The sequence below is a fragment of the Lissotriton vulgaris genome, chromosome 6 (assembly GCF_964263255.1).
Source record: "Lissotriton vulgaris chromosome 6, aLisVul1.2, whole genome shotgun sequence".
NCBI classification, from domain to species: Eukaryota; Metazoa; Chordata; class Amphibia; order Caudata; family Salamandridae; genus Lissotriton; species Lissotriton vulgaris.
Genome location: NC_141694.1, coordinates 813341521 through 813364119, shown reverse-complemented (window position 1 = coordinate 813364119; position 22599 = coordinate 813341521). Strand labels below are relative to the sequence as shown.

Below are 22599 nucleotides of genomic sequence, written 5' to 3'. Positions count from 1 at the left end.
CTTACGTGTTCCAGTTCTGAATTGTGCTAGTGAATTTTAGTATTCCAGGTCCTCCAGGTTTGGCTTCAAGAATTTAAGGAAGCACTGGCGAAGCCAATGGGTCGCGTCTGTGAAGGGGATTAATAACCAACTTTTTGCCAGTTCTGGTTGTCCATGTCAAACAGCATCAGCAAAAAGAAACAAGCATTTGAAATGCGATAGGTCTCAAATTTACGAGAGAGTTTGAGCTATTGGCATTGTATATGACAATGCTTTTTATTTATGTGTTGTTTTTAAAGCATATAAATAAAAGGCATTGTCATTTACAATGCCAATCGCTTAAACTCTCGCATATGCGAGACCTATTGTATTGCAAATGCGTTCTGCGCTGTGCTATAAAAAAAAAGTTTTTTAAAAAGTGTTAGTTGAGAGCGTGTCCTGTCTTCAACAGCAGCCCGGACAAAGCTATTTGAGAAAATAGTACTTGGCAGCTGTAATTAAAGCCTAACAATTAACTACACAGGTAACGGGGTGTCACAATGGGAGGTTGCAAAATGAGACAAGGCGGTTCTAAGGAGGGACTACTAAGCCTATTGACCAATGAACAGCCACAGCTTACAGTGGGCAATGACACAAACCAATGAAAAATATCAGTGGAAAGTGGGCGGAGCTTCAAATCCCTACCTGAATACAGCATGCCTCGCAGAGCAGCGTATGCCCTTCCCAGGCTCGACCTAAAAAATTCATTTTTGCCATGCTTTTAAGCTCCATGCTTCTTGATGGGCTAATTTTAAAGGAGCACACTAGATTATCCAGCAAAAATCTTCTGGGTGAAAAAAAAACTGAAATGAACTAGGTAGAGCTAAAAGAGGGTAACTGGATTCATAACATAAATTAAGATCCTTAAGGCCACTTAAAGAATGAGATGCTCCGTATGGTAGCGTGTTCTACTAGATGGGAGTTGCCACGGGTGCGGAAATGTAATGTTCTAACAACTATACACCCATTATTTAAAAAAAATGTAAGTTCTCTACAAAGTATGCACCAAGCCTTAGTCCAACACCCTTATGACATGTCAAAATGACGTCTTTTTCATGACCAGCACCTTTTCATATCACAATCCCATGGTTAGCCGGTGGAATAAAATGAAGACCAAACACACGAATACATGGGAGTCATATAGCTAATCATTGATAAGATGAGAGAGCACGCTATAATGGGAAAATGTAATACAAGAAAGAAGAATAAAATAAAAAAAACTGGAAAAATAGATCAAATTAAGCACTGCGGAAAGAAATTTAATAATCAAAATAAATAAATGTAAAAAAAATGAAAAAAGACAATGAAATACAAGATTGAAAAATCAGGATTAAGAAAAAGGGAAAGATAAAATACTTTCTTTGGATTACCCTTACTCAAACTATTGTTGAAGTCCTAGCATACATTATAAACTGATATGTTTACTTATTGTACAGTGCTGCCACTTATTTGATCAACTGTAAGTCACATGACATGTGAAGGTACACTTATGCACAGCGCTCTTGAAACCCAGCCGGGTGTAGTTTGCACTGTATGAAACTATTAAATAAAAGCAATTTAAACAAAACAACTTGCGTCGAGTTCAAGGAAAGTGGAGGACACCAACTTTAAGAAAACAGTGAAAAATGAACATTGGCAAAGCTAAAATATGTCTACCTTGGCAAACCTGCATTGTTTTTTTTTATTTTCCTTTTTTTTCTCAAACGTTTGATGAAGATTAAAACTGTAAAAGTAAGAATTCGGCCTTTTATGTTTGACTTGAATATTTTTCCAAATAAAATGAACCATGGCAAAAGCAAATACAAAACCTGTAATGAAAGCAGAAATAAAGGCAGAGATTGGCCTTCCAACCTTGCCCCTTGAATGGACTACTTTGTATCTGAATATGCACGTTTGCAGAGCAAAATGCCATCATTCAAAGTGACCACAGCCAATGGCTGAGGTAGCCTGACCTCATGCTTTATACTGTGGTGGGTGGTACCAAGATGTGAATGACACTTTAACAGACCAACTGAAGAAAAGGGCTGATGTAAAGCCCCTCTAAGTGCATATACTTGTATGTATTTTTATAATTAATTTTTCGGAAAACACGATGAAGCCAGATGACTAAACAGCATCTGCAGCAATGCAAAATATAGTGTCTCAGTTTTTGAACCATAAATAAGCCAATGACCAATTAGGGGATGACCACACAGACCTTACCAGTGTTTTGAGTCTTTTTTGCCCTAGTCTCATCTGCAAATTCTACAGACTCCTACTATATGGGTTGTTTTCTAAAAGAAACGAAAAGCCTGCACCTGGCATACATTCCTCTTTCGGAGTTAGTGTATTTGCAGTTTGGAACCTAAGCTGTTTTCCCACAGGGTGTGTGAGTATAACTTGGTTCCATCCACATTTTCCATCATGGCAGTGTTTCCACAAGAATGCTACATGACCCTGCATTAACAAGGTCAAATGTTTTGTGACTTCCCTTGGTATATGGTTATGTAAATGGGAGGAAGGCTGCATTTATCTGTGACACTTTTTATTATGCATACTTTTTTTATTGACAATCATTCAATGGGTCCAAGAAAATAAAACACAGTAGAATGTATTCTCTTGGTTGATCTCTCCCCACCTCTAACTTCTCTGGCTTACATCCACATTTACCTTTCTTTCCACGACTGGTGAGATGAGAGAGCAGCACAACAAACACCTTAACCATACTGGTGTTTTTGGGGAGAGTTCCTGTCCTCATGAACACCTAAAGGGGTCATAGGTACTGCTTATATCTGATGATGGGAAAGCATCATACCACATTTAGGATTGGCGAACAGCATGGAAAGCGTGGGAGGCAGGGATGTGATAGGGAAGCAGTATACAGAGGAGAGCAAGAAAACAGGCTCTCCCATGGATTGCTGTAAGAAAGATAAACAGTAGTACCCTGATGTGGACCAGTTAAAGGATACAATTTATCCAATCACAAGGAAGTCAAATAAGCTCTGTTCCAGGAGAATGGCAAGCACAAGAAAGAGGAAAGCCATTGAAATAGAAGCAGACCAATGACTGGCAAGAAAGCCAACCAATGGTAACCCATGACCCAAAGCCCACTTTAAGTATTGGACCCAGTTGGGGTTCGTGAGCTAAAAGCTGTCTGTAGGTGAGACCTAAAAAAGAGGAGTGATGCAGGATGGAAAAAAGCGAAAACTCCACTAATAAATGGGCACAAACTTAGTGTGTTATTGGGCAAGCTTCAGCTTGCTGTAGTAAGGGGCAAAATTATTACTCAAGACAGTGAGTATTGTGTTATCAGTCTTGGACTGTGGAAATGTTTGGTCAACTTTGAGATTCAAACTTGTGTCCTTCAAGGTACACACATTTCCCTCAGAGCAGATACTAATCAACATACTCCTTCTCCGTATAATGTCCCAGCAAATCTTTCTAGGCGAAGGCTAATTGGATGCGTCGCCTTAAAGTTACTGCTTTCTGTGGTGTGCACCATTGACACATGTGGTTCTGGTGCAGTCTGTTCAGAAATTATCTATTTTATCAAACTAACACCAGGAGAACCAATGTTGTTGCAAAGTACTTTTTGACATGCTTGTCTGCTGACCTCATGCTTTAAATCCAGCCCAGGATCCTTAAGCCCCTTTTGTTAGCACTCCTTAAAAATCTTGGTGTAGGCATTGACATTTTGATAAACTATGGAACTGTTTTATCTCCCATATTCTGTGAAGGTGTTGGAGAAGTGGTCAACCTTCTAGTTGTGACCTTGTCATGCAGTCACAGCCTTCTTTGTCAAGCAGTTTTATCTCTCTGCCATAGCGTCACAAATGGAGGTTATCTTGCACGCTGCTCCAGTTTACTGGGGGGGATATTTCACGCCATCCTGTAACCCTGCTTTAATGAGAGGACCTTCCTCTTTGCCTGTCCTTAAACAACAGGAGCTGGCTTTGGCCTCTGTCGATCTTTACTGGTGCTAATTCAGTTTTGCCTCCACCATTCTGTTAGATACATGGGACACATTGCTCCAAAGGCTTTGTCTCCTCCTTCCAATACCATTCCCTTAACTCCAATAATTGCTCTTACCATGCATCAATATTTAGAACCCTTCTTTTGCTTCCCCTAGCCGCCAAGGCTTGGAAAGTGAAGGACCATGCTGGAGCACACAAGTTACAGATTCAGAGTTTAGACCCATGCCAATTTTGTGGCATTAGTGCCTTTTCTCTTAATCTGTAGGTATTGAATTCAGAGAACTCTGAAGTGGTCCTTCTTTTTGACATTCATGCCACCAGCCACACCTATCAGCGCTTAATAAATCATGGATACAAGTGAACAAAAGACACAGAACTGAAAAAAGAAAAGGTATGAAGTTACACACTTTCTTACAATTCAATAGGCGAACTATAGTATCATGTTGAATATCCTAAATGATTGGTGAACTGGAATAAGACCTGTGAAGAGTATAAAAGTATTTTTAAATGAAAGATAAGTACGCTTGGTTCTTATGTCATCTCACTTGTTTGTGTTTTTCAAGGAACATATCCATTTGTTACCTCTTCAAATTGCACTGTTGGAGGAGTCTGTACGGGTCTGGGAATGCCAACACAGAATGTTGGACAAGTGTATGGCGTTGTCAAGGCGTATACAACTCGGGTCGGGATTGGTGCCTTCCCTACTGAACAAAATAACGTAAGTATTGGTTACAGTAAAGAGCATACCTTAAGTTTTTAATCAGATTACATAAGGAGCACTATTTTTTTGCCAATTGCTGAAACAGAATCGTAGGTATTTTCACATACATTTCTTTTTTTTTTTTACTCCAGCATTCCGTCTTTGTGCTAAAAATTGAGAATTAAACCCCAAATCAGCCTCTCAAATGAAAGAAAATTGCACGATTCACATGGTAAATTGACTTCAAATGCTGTGGCACTTTAGTTATCTGAACTGCTTAGACGGGCTAGCAGGTTTCACACTGAGGTTCGCTTGGGATTCTGAAAATAGAATTGGGGAGTGTAGTGTTTTCTCTTTTCTCTTTTAAAAAAAAAAGTGAATAAAGCATGTGCCTCTACCAGTGCCTAATTTGCTTTATTATGATCGTCTACAGTTTTCTATCAAATTCTAAGTGTGGTGCTCCTGCACTTTAGTAAATGTTATATAAATGGCCCTTATTATTTCCATGTTATCAAACTCAGCATTGCAGAGATGATGGGTATGCAAAATGATGCCCTTACACCACTCGGTGTAATTAGATGCCATTCGCACTAAAAAGTTACTGTGAATGGTGCAACGTGCTATTGAAATGTTCAGAGAATGCGCTGGAACAGCAGAACGTGAAAGACTGTCTGTGCTGCTTTTAGTTAAATCTTTCTTGTGCCAAAAATTGATGCGAGGACGCATTTCACGCTAAAATAAAGCTCGATATTATGGATTTAACATAATTATGGGTAATTTTGCATAATTACGCGAAAACAAATTACACAAATTCCGAACGCCCCAAGGAGATAGGAATACACCATTCTAAAGCACAACTTACTCCCTCAAGGTACTATCCATACACAAAAGTACTTCCAGGTAAAAAGAAAAACTAGAGAAAAAAACAAACTGTCTTGGTCCATAAGGTAACATTAGTATACTTCCCTATGTTGTTCAGTAGCAATTTATAATGTTGGTACTTTTGTTAATAGGAAGCTTCATCATAGGCTGTACTTCTCACTTGTGTGAGGACCCTTGGTATAAGTATGCTCTGCCATTAAGTTGAGGGATCTCTTCCACTTGAGGTACTGTTTGTATATATATATATATTGTATTTATAGAGAGCACACCTAGCCAAAAGACAGTGGCCGCTGTATCGGATCAAAGGCACAGACACTGATAAAGACATTGTTACTGTATCATAACATATTGTTTGAAGAGGCGAGTTGTCAGCAATTCCCTACATTGAAGCAAGTTAGGGGAGTCCTGGTAGCTATATGGATGTTGTTCCAGATCATGGTAGCATTAATGGAGAAGGGCTATTACCTGATTATTTCATTTTTGTACTTCTTGGTCTCTGTTCTGGTGGTGCCCTGGCTTTGGGCATGCCGAGAGACACCAGAGATGGTGAGCTGGTCTGTAAAATAATCGGATTGCTGGTCGATAGGGCTTTGTAAATGATTCAGCATACAAGTCCATTCTACGAGTCCATTCCTATGTAGGGGAGCTCTAATAAGTGCCAGTGAAAGGCTAAAGCACATTTGGCAATTAAAAGTCCAAGTGCCACCATGGTTCTGGTAGGCGGGGGAACTCCCCATTCATCAGTCTAAAGAGTGCCATTTTGGGATATGCTACGACCGTTCTGCCGACCACCCCAGTGTTGATTCAGTGAATTTGTGACCAGTATTAGGACATGTCCATACTGTATGGTAAAAGATACCCAACTCAATTCTACATCTAAGACCACTAGGATCAAGACCCTGCTTCATTTTGCTAAGCCTGATTGGTCTGTAGTTTGCTCTGTGTAGATATTTCAGCTGAATGAGACACAGTTTACAAAATGCCAGTTTTAGTCTCATGGAGATCGCCATCCATGAAGTCATTCATGCCTCTGCCCAATCCGAATCATCTATAGGACTGACATATTGCACCCACCTGTCTCAACACCACCAGAGGATCAGGGATATTGGCTACCAATGTATGATAAAGTCTATAGATGCCATTGCTCCCTATAGCTGACAGTATGACTTGCACTTCTAGTAAATTATGGTTGAAATTTTAATAAGGATGCCTCTGTGTGCCACCAATGCATTGCGTTATTGTAGATCTCGATAAAATTGTGTGATGCATATTATACGTTCCCACCAGATAGGAGAAAGTTTGGATATGGCTCCCCTCCCAGACATCTCCAAGCCCGGAGATGCTGATAAGGACACATGCTGAAAAGCCAGCCAATTTTACTGTATGTTCCAACCACGTGCCTCCCTTATTGGTGTTTTAGCGATCAGAACTCTGTCCCACTTGATCCATCGGAGGGCCCGGTGCCAGCGGGCCAGGGCTGTCCCCGTGGTCGTGGGGAGATCTAAGTGCGTGCATGTCCCATACTGCTAGTGTATAAGGCCATTGGCACTCTGCATTCCAACTCTGCCACCATCATGGGGTCGTATAGATCAGAGAATAGTCAGTCATTCAAAGGGAGGATTTGGCTCACCCAACAACATAATTGGACATCTGTTATTCCCAAACACCCTTCTTATGGTGATAGAACACACTTCTTATACCCTATACGAGGTTGCTTACTGCCCCATAGAATCCGTTAACACTGCTGATTCTGTTGTATGAGACAGGGAGGGTGATATTTCGTATGAGAAGTTCTGAAGAGTGTAGAGTAGCTGGTGAAGAGAGATCATTTTATATAGAGCCGCCCTGCCTACCACATTGAGCAGCAGTGAATTCCATGATTTTTCTTGCAAGTTTTTTAAAATAAAATTCTGGGAATCCTGTCCTCGTGAGTTTGAGCTTCAGCTAAGTTCTTGACATCCAAGTCAGAAGGAGGGGCAGACAGTGCATGAGGTGTTAGATGTCTTCAGCAGAGGAGAACTTCTGATGGAGTTGTCTTTCACCGCATATTGGTGAATTTTTATTCTGTTATCTGTGAGTCTCAAAGGGCTTCATGTGCAGGCTGAAGATAATGGGACAGTATGGACCTGAGGGGACTTCACAGGTGAGGGGGATGTTTTGGGCCTAGAGGAGCCCATGTGAACAATCGTGTTGGATGGTAAGGTACAAAGAGAATCAATGAAGGATAGTGCCTGGGAATCCTATTCAAGACTCCAAGGTGTGGAGAAGGGTGGTATAGTTGGCTGTGTCTAAGGCAGCTGAGAGATCCAGCAAAGACCAGTTGTCAGGAGGGCGTGGTCTACAATGTGTAAGGTATAGAAGGTGTAAAGAGCACTATCACAAAGAAGGGCCCTTGATAATAGAGTGAGGAACAAAGACTGTGGAATTAAAGTTACCTAATGGCTGGCCAAAAATGTTATTGGGTTCACCATACAGTAAGGCTAAAGTGTCAGGGGAAAGTTGTACCATAAAAAAAGGCTGACATGTTTCAGCCTACTACGAGGAGCTTAAATGGTCCAGGACTTTCATCTGGACCGAAGTGCCAAGGGGTCCTATGAAGGTGTTCCCTGTCATCATTGTAGCAATCAGCGATGTGTGTGAAATATATTCAGCGATGTGTGTGAAATATATTCAATCAGTCAAATTGATACACAACCAAGTCTAGAAATGAGGAGAGAGGGAGAATTTCGCTTGTGATGTAATGACCTGCAAAGAGACAAAGTAAGAACAAAACATAATTTAATGAAGCTGTGAAGTTTTCTGCAAAAAAAGCTGACTGGGGCTGATGATACCACTTGGTCCCATGCAGAAGACTATGTGCAAAACAAACTTATATCACCCAATTATAAAAGAAAGTAATAGTAACTTTGTCTTCACACGGCTAATACTAAACAAACAAAAAAACACACCTGTTGGACACTATTATCTATATTTGGATGGTAGGGAAGGGAACCTCAGAGTTCAATTTAAAATTATAATGGAAATTGCAATTTTTCCTTCAACATAACTTCCCCTTCATTAATTATTGGTCTCCTTTGATTTTTCTTCTTTCTTTACGACCTTTCTTTCCTCCTTTGATTCCTTTTTATTCCTCCTTCTTATTTCTCCTTTAATTTGTTCATTGCTGCATATTTATTTTGGGACACACTTTTCAGCAGTGTTTTCTTCCATTTCTTTGTCTCCCCCTTTCTTCCATCCTACTTTTCTACTGACTGTTCTTTGTTCCTTTCTTCTTCGTCCCTAACTTTTATTCTTTCTTAGACACTCCTTTCTACCACAATTGCTTTACCTTTGTGCATCTCCCACTTTTCTACCATCTCCCTTTTGTTGTTGGGCTCACTCATTTCACTTCCTGTAAAGGGCCCTATCTTGGAGAGGAAAGCTAATTATTCTGCATGCTTCTATGGCTTTAGTCAAACGTTGTACAGAACCTTCTGAGTTCCATAAACCTTTGATGGTCACATTGAAAGTGGAGGACTGTCTACAGGGGACCGAGCCCCTCAGTGATTTAGTAAGACAGTGCTGCACCGGAAAGGACAGGACCAGTGCAATGGTATTTCCAACTTTTTTCTTTTTCACCCAGACTACCCCCATACACCTTATTAAGGCAGAAAGAGTCCCAAAGACCTTGAATATGTGCTGGTGGTTCCACCAACAATCAATCAGCACAAAGTATTTGTGGTTTCAGCTCTCCTACCAACATTAACCCCGAGACAGAATGATAAACAAGGTCTCTGTTTAGAGCTTCACACAGTCTTTTTCTAAAGGATCAACCAAAAATAGATATCCGCTAGGTGTACAATTCAAGATTAAAAGTTCAACATGGTTGTCAAACTAGAACACAAATGCTCACTAGAAGAATAATTCTAGAAATAAGTCTAGTTAAACCAACAGGACTATGACCTGGTGGAGAACATTATCTTACTTATGCCTAATACCCCTCCTGGGAAATAGGCCAATAAACCAGAATTATCCAGCCATGTGTGTGTTGGTTTTTTTTTTCAGTCTGACTCCAGGTGTAACCCATCACCATGCAGTCAGCCTCGAGGCCTCGGCACCAGGTGTTTGTTGGCCTTCCTCTTTTCCTTTTCCCTTGAAGGTTTCAGGTCAGGGCTTGCCTGGTGGTGTTTGGTGCAGGCTTGCAAAGGGTGTGGCCTATCCAGCCCTAGCGCCTTTTCATGATTTCTTTGTGAGCAGGGAGTTGGAAAGTCTGCTGCCATAGGTCATCGTTGCTGGTGGTGTTTGGCCAGAGAATTTAGAGGATTTTTCTCAGACAGGTGTTGATGAAGGTCTGGACTTTGTTGGTGGTGGTCACTGTTCTCCTCCAAGTTTCTGCTCCATACAGAAGGACAAATCTTATATTGGTGTTAAAAAATCCTGATCTTTTTGCTTCACTAGGTCCTTGAAGCACCAGATCTTCTTTAGCTGAATGAATGCGTCCCTTGCTTTGCTGATTCTTGCTTTGATGTCTAAGTCTGTGCTGCCCTGCTTGTCTAAGACACTGCACAGGTAGGTGAAGGCCTCAACCTCTTTCCAGTGCATTGCCTGCAAGAGTGACTGCAGTTGTGCTGGCTGTGTTATCCTTCAGGATTGTGGTTTTTCCCCTCTGGATGTTGAGTCCAAGTTGTGTGGATGTGGCTGCTACAATGTCTGTCTTCCCTTGCATCTGCAGTTGGATATGGGAGAATAGGGCCAGGTCATCTACAAAGTCCAGGTCGTCGGGCTGCGTCTATGGATCCAATTTCTTCTCCATGCTGTAGATTTCTTCATGATCCAGTCTATGGCCAACAGGAAGAGAAAAGGCAAGAATAAACAGCCCTGGCGAACTCCAGTCGTCACTTGGAAGGCTTCTGTGAGGAGTCCTCCATGGACTATCTTGCAGGTCATTCCCTTGTAAGAGTTCCTGATGATTATTATGAGAATGCATTCCCTTAGTCTATGAAATTGACATAGTGGGGGAGTTCCATTCCATCGACTGCCCATTGATGATGCGCAGTGTTGCCATCTGGTCTGTGCAGGATCTATCTTTGTGGAAGCCAGCTTGCAGTCACGCAGTGGAGCATTGACTTGTTTCTTCATTGTGTTCAGGATGGCTCTTGTAGTGTCCTGTAAATAATAAGTGGAACCCTCCTGGTCCGTGTTGGACTCCATAGAAGACTAACGTAATCGTTTGGGTGTGTCTGGATGTGGTTAATAAAGTTATTGACGCAATATGTGCAGTTAGCTAATGGTTGCATTCTAAAGAATAAAGATGTGCACTACAGAGCTCTGTGTGTGGCATAGTCATTTGCATGCTACTTGGCTAGGTAGAGCACTACAACTGGCAACAAGTTAGGGCATCTGCAGCCTGAAGTAATGAGTGCTCTCCTTGAGAGTTTGCAGAGGTCCAGCAAACTGCTCTTGTGTGTGATGTGCGCCACAGTCGAAATGAAGTTTTCGATGGTTTGCGTATGTGGAGTCCGCGCCATTCCCAACAGTGCAAGGCTTTTGAAGAAAGCAAAGGCCATCAGGAAATGTCAGCCACAAGTGGCCCAGAACCTGCTGGTAAGACTGAAAGAAGAGGTACTGTGCTGCAATATAACACAGAGCCAGTATACATACAGAATGAAAGCGATAACAACAGCGACAACCAGGTCCAGAGAAGCACAGGTTACAATAGCCAGGTGCAGAAAAGCGCACCAAGGAAAGCAGGGGTGTCAAGGCAGAAAGAATATAATTGTACTCAGCAGCAATAACCAAGAAGGAGGCATCCGACACAGAGTTGAGTTCTGACCAGGAACCAGTGTTTTTTAAAGTAGCATCCACAATCATACAAGTGAATGCATGTTGAGTTGTGCTCAAGGAGACGTCTGTACCTAAAGTGGCAACCACCAAAGTCACCGATTGTGCTCAGCACAACACAAAAAGTCTTTTAGATTTGAAAGGTTCCAATGGCAGCAGAAACCAGTGTCAAATATGGCAGTGCCGCCTTTTTGAAACAGCCGCTTCAGTTTGACACCACCAAAAAAACAGAATATCGGAGCTAGATGGACTGCTCGGTGTGAAACATTTGATGATTTCATTGACATGCTAGGAGAAACAGATGACAAAAAGATCACCAAATACTTAAAGAACCTCCTTGCAGGTGACGGTGTGGAAGTAGCGAGAAAGAAAGTGCCACAAGCTGATGAAACCTCATACCGTCAGATTAATTCGGCATTAGAAATCTATTTCAATCCAGTGCTGAACGTAGACTATGAAAAGTATAGCCTCAACCAAGCTAGACAGCAAGCTGCAGAAATGATGATTTTACTGAAAGACTTGAGGCCCTCATCAAGCATTGCAAGTTCAATGAATTCAGTGATGAAGAAGCCATCCGCCTCAAAGTTATTGGTGGTTCCCTTTCCGACTCGTTCAGACGATGGATGCGTGCGAAACTCTGGAGGGAGTGCTCATGGCTGCAAAATCAGAACAACATGCAGATCGATAAGCTGCTGATACGGAAGCTGGAGTAACCCAGAGTGAATCGGCATTTAACATGAAAAGTAAGCAGAGACACAAAGTCGAGAGCCATAAAGTGATGTCTCCAAGGAAAAACAAACTGTGTTTCCGATCCCGATTTGACTTTCTGCATGAAGGTAAATGTCCTGCTATTGGGAAAACATGCAAAGGCTTCGGGGAAGAAAACCATTTTGTAACAGTTTGCAAAGTGAAATAGAAACAGACTGCATCACGTCAAGAAGAGAAAATGGATGTCAAAGTTCCAGAAATCCTTTAGCGACACCCACAAGACTAAGCAGCGATACTAGTTGAAGCAAGTAGAAACTAAATGAGGTTGATCATCATCAAATTAATCTTCCAAAGGTTACTCAATGTCATTGTCAAGTGACAGTGAAGAAGATAGCAGTGTGATCATGGTGTCAACTGGGGAACAACGTGAGCCTGTGTTTTTGGCTTCATGCAGAAAAAGTCCAAGTTCAAGCGAGATCGCCATGTGAAACAACCTCGTTCTTTTGGACATTGCCCAAAGATCACACTAAAGGTGAATGATTGTTCCATACCTTTTATCATTGATAGTGATGCATCAATGAGCATCACTCTGGCAGAGAAGTACAATGAACTGTTGCGGTTGCCCCGTCTCACATTTAAGACAAAGGTATACACGTGGGCTGCCTCTATGCCATTTCAAAGCCAAGGATCATTTGTAGCAACTCTGCGACACAAGAAGACTAAGGGGCAAGCACTGATTCATGTTCTTTAACGTACTTTGTCAAGTGCATGTGTGAACAGTTTCAGTACTGCTGCAGACATGTAGGATTTCCATCAACTATAACATAAATGCACATGCAGACATAGTAGGTCAGTTCCTGTCATTGTTTCATGGACTAGGAGAGCTTAAGACCATGAAAGTGCAACTTCCAATCAATGAGGACATTCGCCCTGTTGCTCAACAACTTTGCCAAATTGCTTTTCACTTACAGGAAGCTGTTGAGAAAAAACTGGAAACGCGGTTAAACATGATATCATTGAATGCTCTCCTGGTCTGACACCATGGGTTTCCCCCATGGTGGTAGTGCCCAAAATGGACAGTTGAGGTACTGTGCGCATCTGTGTTAACATGCACCAAGCTAACAAGGTGCTTGAGAGAGAACAACATCTCGGTCCGCAGGTTGCTGATACGATTACACAGCTTAATGGTGCCAAAGTATTTTCTCGTCTAGATCTGGACAAGGGATATCCTCACCTCGAACTATAGAAAAACTTCCTTTCGCTCCTGGATTTTTCAGAGAGTCTCGGTGGAGATCCATTCTTCATGCTTGTGTTTCTTGCAACCCAGTAAGTACCTCATGGCAGGTTGATGTCATGGCTTCTTTGATCTTCTCCAACTGACTTTCAACTGGGTCTCTCTCGACCTCTAGTTCTTGCAGGATTTGAAACTTGTTACTGAGGGTGACTGAGTATTCACTCCGTTTCTGTGCATCTTTGAAGAAGGTGGTGTTATGTTGCTGGTGTTTGTTTGTGAGTTCCATCCATTCTTTCTTCAGCTTTAGCTGGCCATGGCAAGATGATGGTCTGACACCACGTCAGCTCCTCAAGTCACTCTCACATCCTGCAGAGACCTGTAGAATATCTTCGCAATGCAGACATGGTCGATCTGATTCTCTGTTGAATGGTCTAGTGCCAGCTATGTTGCCTTGTGCATTCTATTGTGTAGGAATAGACTACATCCTATCACCAGACAGTTCAGGGCACCGAGATCTGTGAGCCTTTCACCATTTTCATTCATGTCTCCAAGGCCATGGTTGCCCATGACTTTTCGTATCCAGTGTTTTTTCTTCCAACTTAGTCATTGAGGTTCCCCATCAGTATGATGATGTCTATCTCAAGGCATTTCTCCAGGATGGACTGGCATCCGTTGTAAAACTGTTCCATTTCCTCTTCTTTGCTGTCTTTTGTAGATGCATGTTACTGGATGACATTTATGTTAATAATATTTTTCTTCATGCGGAAGGTCGCTGTGATGATTCTGAGGCAGCAGGCTTCCCATTCAATCAGAGCTCTGTTGGCTGCTGGTGTTAGCAATAGTGCTACTCCCCAAGTATGTGGAGCATTCTCTTCCTTGTGTCCAGATTACAGCATGATTCCTCCTGTGGGCAGTCTTTTTGTCCGGACTGTGTCCATTTGGTCTCCCTGATGCCAACCAGGCCAGGGTTGTGTTTTTTAATCTCCGCTGCTGTCACTTGGCCTGTTTTTCCTGCCACGTACACGGTCCTCACATACTGTCACAATAGTGGTGGTCTTGGTCGAAATCAGGCGGGGTTGAATGACAGTGGCACTCATGGCTGAATCATGCATGCCTCTACCATGCAGCCCCAACAACTACTGCGTCTAAACAACGCATTTCTTGACCATGCATGCCTTTACCACGCAATTTTGTGGTAAAGGCATGTTTTGTAAAGGGATATGTGGTTAAGTTCTCACCCTAGCCCCTCCGCCCTGAGTCCTAAAATACCGGACCCCTTCCTATAACCCAACCTCCCCAAGCCCTAAATACAACCCCACTCCTAAAACCTTAAACTATCCGACTCCCCCTGAAGTGAGTCCTAAAAACGTCACCTGCCCCGAAAACTGCTCCTTGCCCTGAGCCCAACCTCTGCTCCTACCTTAAAACCTACCCTGACCCTCCCCTTTGCTCTGAGCCCTAAAAACAGCCCACCTGCCGTGGAAATTGCCCCTTCCCCCCCCTATCCTGAGTCCTAAAACTCTGCCCCTACCTTAAATCCAACCCCGATCCCCCATTCTGTATCCTAAAACCAGCTACTTCCCTTAAAACCGGCTCCCCCTCCCTTAAAACCTACCCCCCTTGGTCCCCCCGCACTGAGCTCTAAAACCTGCCCCCTACATGCTAAAAAAGTTCCACGAGGAAGAGAAAGAGCTAATCCACAGGAGTTTCAAGAATTACACTGCCTATATGGTATATCATTCAATCTCAAACTGACAGGCGGTAATAAGATAGGGCCAATGAAAGTGGTCCTTACAAGGAACAACATCATCACCTTCCCATGATCCCATCACCCTTTGCTTTTCGGGTGGTGTTTTTTTTCAGTTTCCCCACTCTGTAGATGGTTGTTGCAAATGGAGTTTCACCTGGTAACAATTAGAGCATGAATGGACTCAGAATACGTGTTTTCCCTGTGAAATCAGTTTTCTTACAAACCCAATCCATATGTTAAGACTAAGGACTGCAGTATGTTTCTTTCCCAGACATGTTCACCCATTAGGGAATACCTTTGGGCCTTCTAGACATAACAGCTGTCAGCCAAGTAACAGAGCTGTGGTACTTAGTGGGCTGGTTTGCAAGATTTCTCTCTCCCATTAGCATCAACTAGCACAGCTATAAGAGCCTGGGGCACCACCAATGCCCTGTTTACCCAGCATTGTGCATTCTAAGAGCATTTAAATGACCTTGTCATGCGATGTACAAGTATTTGAAGATATTAGATTACATCTATTTATTTTTGTGTAACAAATATTTAGCTTACATTACTTGTAGTGAGCTGCCCTGGGTTGCTAAACTGATTCAAAATAAACAGTAAAACTGAAGGTGGCCTGGGCTACACATTGAATTCTTTTGTCATTCGAGTATTCTTGATTCTTGATAGCAGGTTCATTGTATCTCAAACCAGAGGTTTAGATGTTAAAATAAGTGAACAGAATTTCGAGAAGGGTGGATTCCTATGTTCTGATTGCCAAAAATAAATGTAGTTTCTTCGTATTTTGATGTACGTTTAAATCCGGTCTCTGCGTTTATTTTTTTTATTATCAGGAAATTGGGGATATTCTTCAGACAAGAGGCCATGAAGTTGGAGTAACCACTGGCAGGAAGCGAAGATGCGGCTGGCTTGATCTGGTCTTGCTCAAATATGCACACATGATCAATGGTTTTACTGCGTGAGTAGTTTGCACTGATGATTATTTAACAGTCCCTGGCCCATTGGTGTACAAAGTGGTCTCATTGATCCAGAGTTGTAGGCCTACAATGAGTCTCCTGTCAAAAGTACATTGAGTCACTAAAGTTAGCATGGCTGGTGCCCCCCCCCTCCCCCAACTGCTAAATTTCAAAAACTGATTTAAAGGCAGAGTGATATATATGTACTATACACCAAGTTTATTGAAAGAGAGTCATTAAGGTAGTAATTGTTGCACATTATTAGAACATTGGAATGTGGAGCACTCGGTTGAAGACAATGGAGTGCTCTGTGCTTCTACGGGCCGGTAAAGGCCTGCAAAGCAACATTCCTATGTTTTCACAGAGGGGATTTCAACCCCCACGGGCTCTGAGATGTCTATTTTATTTGTTAGAACATTCTGCCCTAAAGTGGCAGAATGTTCTAATACCTTTCTAGCCCTTCGTAGCTGGGATATACTGGCTATTAAAGTCCCGCTCCCTTGTTAAAGGCCCTCGCCTTCAGCGCGGGCCTTTAATGCCTGAGAGTGCCTTTATTAGCCGGTATAGCCTGCTACGGCGGGCTAGAAGGCTATATTATAGCTTTATCGGCCATTAAAGACCTGCTTTGGATCATGCCTTTTACAAGGGAGCAGACCTTTAACCACATGGCTGCTGGGCGTTTTCCCCCCCTGTGCTGGAAAAGGCCATTTTAGTGGCACCATGACGAGCTCAGCTCGTCATCAGCACACGACACCCGTGGGTGATGACGAGCTGAGCTCGTCATCAGCATCGAAAGGGTTAATGGCCAGTAGAGCCTGCTATGGAAGGCTCTAAGGCTATTCGATAATTCTGCTCCTAGAGAGCAGAATGTTCTCATTTGTAAAACAAAGGCCTCACGGAGCCTGAAGGGTTGGAATGTTGATGCTCCGGGTTTCTACTGGCCATTAGAAGCCCGGAGAACTCCATTGTTTTCAATGAAGAACTCAACATTCCAATGTTGTAATTACCTTTAAATAGGAGTCACTTGAAGGGAAGAGGTGCCAGTCTTCTGACACTTAGAAGTGATTTCCTCATCAAGCCCCAAAGTTCCAAGCGCCCAGCAAGTTTTACTTCCAGGAAAGCATTGTATTGCGGTGAGCATTGGGCTTGATTCACCGAACTCCCAACTTAAAAGTTGTAAATGTACGCAAGTAGTGATATGCCTGTGATTTGTTTACATTTTTGACTTCATGAAATTCAAATTGAATTCCAGGAATGTGCAACAGTGGCTCATCCCAGGAGCACTCGCTTCTGCAACCCTTTATGTATGTACAATGTAACGCTATACATTTCTGTGTACATTTTGGGGGTTTCCCTTCCAACTTTGCAAGTGGACTCACCTTGAACACTTTTGAATGTGACTGTTTGAGCTATTTTTTCAGTCACAAAAATTCGATCATAGTGACAGAATACTTGTTTGAGAAAATCTCATTTACAAGTGCAAATTCTACTCTAATTGATTCAGCAAGGAAAAATGTTTCTCCATTAACTGCATTATTTGTACACCCACTTTCACTTGTGCGCCTAATTTGCTTTATAAACCCTCTGGTCAGTAGCAGTAGGTGACTTCTAAAACTGATATGGTTTGTGAATGGTTTATGAGTTTAACCAAACAAACGAAGTGAGCCCAACTGCTATGAGGGGGGTGGGGGTATGGGAAGGGGTGGTTATATCTCGCTCATGAAAGTTTTGAATAATAGAAGACAAAATGGGCCTTTGATAATACACCAAATGTTGGTTAAGAATTTGGTTTAAAAACAATGGTTTTAATAGGTAATATTCCGAATCAAACTATTTGAAATATTTCATAACTTGAGAGTGCCTCCATTTCTTGTAGCACTAAATATTTCTCACCTATTCATTCCATCGTTGGCAGCAACAGAGCACCATATTAAATAAGAAACATCTTTTACATTCAAAATGCTTTGCAGCAGTAGCCCATCATAATAAAAGAAAATACATATTTTCACCAAACCTCACATTCCCATAATGGTCCCTGGCACTTAATTGAACTACCTTTGTGTAGCTGTGATCCTTGTAAAATGGAATAATGTTGTCACTCAAATTTTGTTAGATAATGGCTGAAGTGGGTTTACCCACTGCCATATGCTGTATGCTACAGTAAGCAGAAGAAGAATATGGATGGCACAATAAAAGACCTATGGATGACGATGAATGTCTAAGAAACCCTACAAATATTTTATGCATATACTTTTAGTAAAATCTAAAGTTCTTGGCTAACACAACCCAAAAAAGTGGCCTTAAATCGTGTAATCTGCCTTACCATGTATGAAGTAGCAAGAACTATGACACTAGTACAGTTCAACAAAAAACTAACCAACTCAAACAGTCAACACCATTTAAGGAGTTAAGACAAAACCGGGCTCAAAAACAAGATTTATGAAAAGAGAAAACTGGAAGTTAAGACTTCTCCCTCTTCATACCAAGGATTTGGAACAAATTCCCACCTCACAAGTGGCTTACACCAAATAATGGCTGCAGATTGGAACTTGTGACAAGTGGGTGGTTTGCGCCCACAAGTCTGCAGTGGAATGCATTAACCCTCCCTGCCTTAACACTGGGATTGCTAATACGTCAGGCTACAGATATCTGCTGTGGATGCATTAATTTCCACACAATTATTATAGTGGGATTGGAACCTGCCTTTTGAAGTTTACACACTGATCTGTGCAGTAGGTACTTAATACTACTGAGCTATCTCATTGGTTTGGAACATGTTACCTACAAATGATACAAAGATATCTTAAGAAGCCAAGTTAACCATGAAGGCTGCATAAACATCTCTGCAGTGAATACATGAACCCTCGTGCCTATAATACTGTAATGGAATGTGTGGCCGTCCGGTTCATACAAATGTGCACAGGGGTATCAATCAATCGAGAGTATTTGTAAAGCGCGCTACTCACCCGCTAGGGTCTCAAGGCGCTGGGGGGGGGGGGGCTGCTACTGCTCGAAAAGCCAGGTCTTGAGTTGCTTCCTGAAGGAGAGATGGTACTGGGTGAGTCGTAGGTGGGTGAGGAGGGTGTTCCAGGTCTTGGCCGCCAGGTAGGTGAAGGATCTTCCTCCGGTGGTGGTTCTGCGGATCCATGGGATGGTGGGGAGGGCGAGGCTGGCGGAGCTGGCGGGTTGGCGTGTAGAACGTGAGGCGGTTGTTGAGGTATTCGGGGCCCAAGTTGTGGAGAGCCTTGTGTGTGTGGTTGAGGAGTCTGAACGTGATCCTTTTGCTGACGGGGAGCCAGTGCAGGTCCCTCAGGTGGGCGGAGAAGTGGCTGTGTCGGGGGATGTCCAAGACGAGTCGTGCTGAGGCGTTCTGGATGCGCTGGAGTCTTTTCTGTAGTTTGGCGGTGGTCCCAACGTAGAGGGCGTTCCCGTAGTCCAGACGGCTGGTGACGAGGGCCTGGGTGACCGTTTTCCTGGTTCCAGTGGGGATCCAGCGGAAGATCTTACGGAGTATGCGGAGAGTGTTGAAGCAGGAGGAGGTAACGGCGTTAACTTGCTTGGCCATCGTAAGGGAGGAGTCAAAGATGAAGCCCAGGTTGCGTGCATGGTCCGTGGGCTTGGGGGGGGGGGGGGGCAGAGCAGGGGGCCACCAGGAGTCGGATGGGCCAAGGATGAGGACTTCCGTCTTGTCTGAGTTCAGTTTCAGGCAGCTGAGCTTCATCCAGTCTGCGATGTCTTTCATTCCGTCCTGGAAGCTGGCTCTGGCGGAGGTGGGGTCGTTGGTGAGGGAGAGGATCAGTTGGGTATCGTCGGCGTAGGAGATGATGTTGAGGTTGTGCTTGCGTGCGATGGCTGCGAGGGGGCTCATGTAGACGTTGAAGAGGGTGGGGCTGAGCGAGGAGCCTTGAGGTACGCCGCAGATGATCTTGGTGGCTTCTGCGAGGAAGGGCGGGAGACTGACTCTTTGGGTTCTGTCAGAGAGGAAGGAGGTGATCCATTCCAGGGCCTTTCCTTGGATCCCGGCGTGGTGGAGGCGGGTTGTCAGGGTGCGGTGGCAGACCGTGTCGAACACAGCCAAAAGGTCGAGCAGGATAAGGGCGGCGGTTTCTCCGTAGTCCAGCAGGGTCCAGATGTCGTCAGTGGCCCCGATGAGGGCGAACTCGGTGCTGTGGTTCGCTCGGAATCCGGACTGCGATGGGTCAAGGGAGCCGTTCTTCTCCAGGAAGGCTGTCAGCTGTTTGTTGACTGTTTTCTCGATGACTTTTGCAGGGAAGGGGAGGAGCGAGATGGGGCGGAAGTTCTTGAGGTCTGAGGGGTCTGCGGTGGGTTTTTTCAGGAGGGCGCTGATCTCTGCGTGCTTCCAGCTCTCCGGGAAGGTGACGGATATGAAGGAGTTGTTGATGATGTCCCGAAGTTTGGGTGCGATGATGGAGTCGGCTTTGTTGAAGATGTGGTGTGGGCAGGGATCGGCTGGGGAGCCCGAGTGGATGGTGTTCATCGTGTGGGTGGTATCTTCCGTGCTGACCTGAGTCCAGGCGCACATGGTGGTGGTGGGGGGTGTAGGTTCGGTGGTGGGGTACGTGTTCTAAGCGCCGAAGCTGCTGTGTATGTCGACGATCTTACGGTGAAAAAAGGTGGCAGACCCTCTGGGATATGTGTTCTAGGTGAACATATGGCTGATATTACAACACAAATAACAGACAGTGTGCATGCTTCATGTGGGGCATTTCTTGTAGCCTCTCGCTGCTGTCAAGAGGTCTTTTTGGCTCCGGTAGATTTTGGCTAGCTAGAACTCTTTTGTTGTCCAATACCAGTTTAATTCTGTTTTACTTCTGAATTACAGGGCTTGACGTAACAGTGGCTGATATAGAACTGTTCTGCTGTGTAGCGCTAATTTGCTGAATCACCTTGAGGGATAAAAGGTTGAGCCAGCCCAACAAGGATTTGTGCTAGTCTTTTTCATGCTACTTGCATTCATAAGCAGTTGGTGCATTAATCTACCGATCTATCTGAATAAACTGGATTTTTATTAAAGTGCTGTCTTAGGAGGTGCTTTCCCGTGGTGTCTCGGCTGTCTTTTCAGCTTGTAGCTGTTACCTTTTTCTTGCACCGTCTTAGGAGGCATTTTACCGATCTGCCGCCTTTAGCATGCTCCTTCCAGCCCGTTTTACCCACCTGCTTCCCGCAACCCAACTCCCAGGACCTACTTAACAGAGGCCGCATACCCGTCCGTGTCTGGACTGCGCCCAGACACTGGCCCTCCGACCACCCACAGATACTCCTCCACTGAACTCCGAGCCCTAGAACCCCAGGTGCCGAACAACAATTGTTGTTGCTGCACTGCTCAACTGTAAGATAATTTGCGTGCCACCACTGTCTCTTCTCCTGCAACACTGTAGCAACCAACAATGCTGGAGACATCGCAAAGACGACCCCATCCACCTTTCTGACCAAGTCCACTACAGCACAACTCTAGTGTATTGGAACACGTTATAGTCCAGACACACAATCAACCTAGAACAGGCGGCAAAGAACTTCTTCAAATGGATCATTGAATGCTCCGGCCCAGTCGCCCTCGCCAAGTCAGTCAAATCCAAAGGACCAGCCAGAAGAGCCAGCTAGTTCACTGCAGAGCTGAAATCCAGCAAACACAACTGCCGGAAACTAGAGAGGAAATGGTGTACCAGCAAAGAGACATGAGACCATGCCACCTTCAAAACAGCACTCCACCAGTACCACCGCCTCCTTAAAGAAACCAAGAAGAATGCCCTAGCAGACCACTTGGAAGCCAGCACAAACTGCAGCAAGAAGCTCTTTGCCATTGTCAAGGAGTTCTCCAACCCTGCAGCTGCCGGGACCTGCATCACCCCCTCCCAAGAACTGTGTGACACCCTGGCAGAGTCCTCCTTCTACAACAAGATCTGTCATCTACAAAAACTACAAACCCCAAACCACCACCGCCGACCGCATCAGCCTGCTCACACCCTCGAATGCCTGATCACCCAATGGGACCTTCTCACAAGGCATGCGTAATCTCCATCATGAACTTTGTGTACTGGGGTGCGCCCACCAACCCCTGTCCCCACCAAGTCTTCAACCTCAGGAGCAAGACAATTGTCGACGAGCTAAAGAAAGTCCTGAACACCTCCATCACCTCAGACTCCTTCCCTGATGACTGGAAACACACTGAAGTGAGGCTCCTCCTGAAGAAATCATCCGCCGACCCAGCAGAACCAAAGAACTAATGACATTATAGCCCTCCTTGACTGTGGCGAAATGGCAGCCCTCATCCTCCTGGACCTATCAGCCGCCTTCGACACCATCTCCCATCACATCTTAATCAACAGACTCGACACTTGAATAGATCGCCACTTACCTCACCGGAAGAACCCAGAGAATCCGCCTCCCACCGTTCACCTCGGAACCCAAGATTTTCTGCGGCGCTTTTCAAGGATCTTCCCTGAGCCCCACCCTCTTCAACATGTGCATGACCCCCAGCTAGAGTCTGCAAATCGCTTGGACTCAACATCATCTTCTACGATGACACCCACCTCATCATTTCACTGTCAGAAGGCCCC

The 22599-nt window shown here is 44.0% G+C and overlaps 1 protein-coding gene across 2 annotated transcripts in view; it reads left to right on the top strand.

The window, feature by feature from the left end:
* Positions 1-22599, top strand: part of LOC147708035 (adenylosuccinate synthetase isozyme 2) — a 421010-nt gene that overhangs the window by 346293 nt on the left and 52118 nt on the right. For both annotated transcript variants that reach the window (XM_086926842.1, XM_086926843.1), the window contains 2 exons: positions 4535-4689; positions 15899-16023. In XM_086926842.1, the coding sequence (XP_086782968.1) occupies positions 4535-4689; positions 15899-16023 (280 nt within the window). The remainder of the gene's footprint in view (positions 1-4534; positions 4690-15898; positions 16024-22599) is intronic.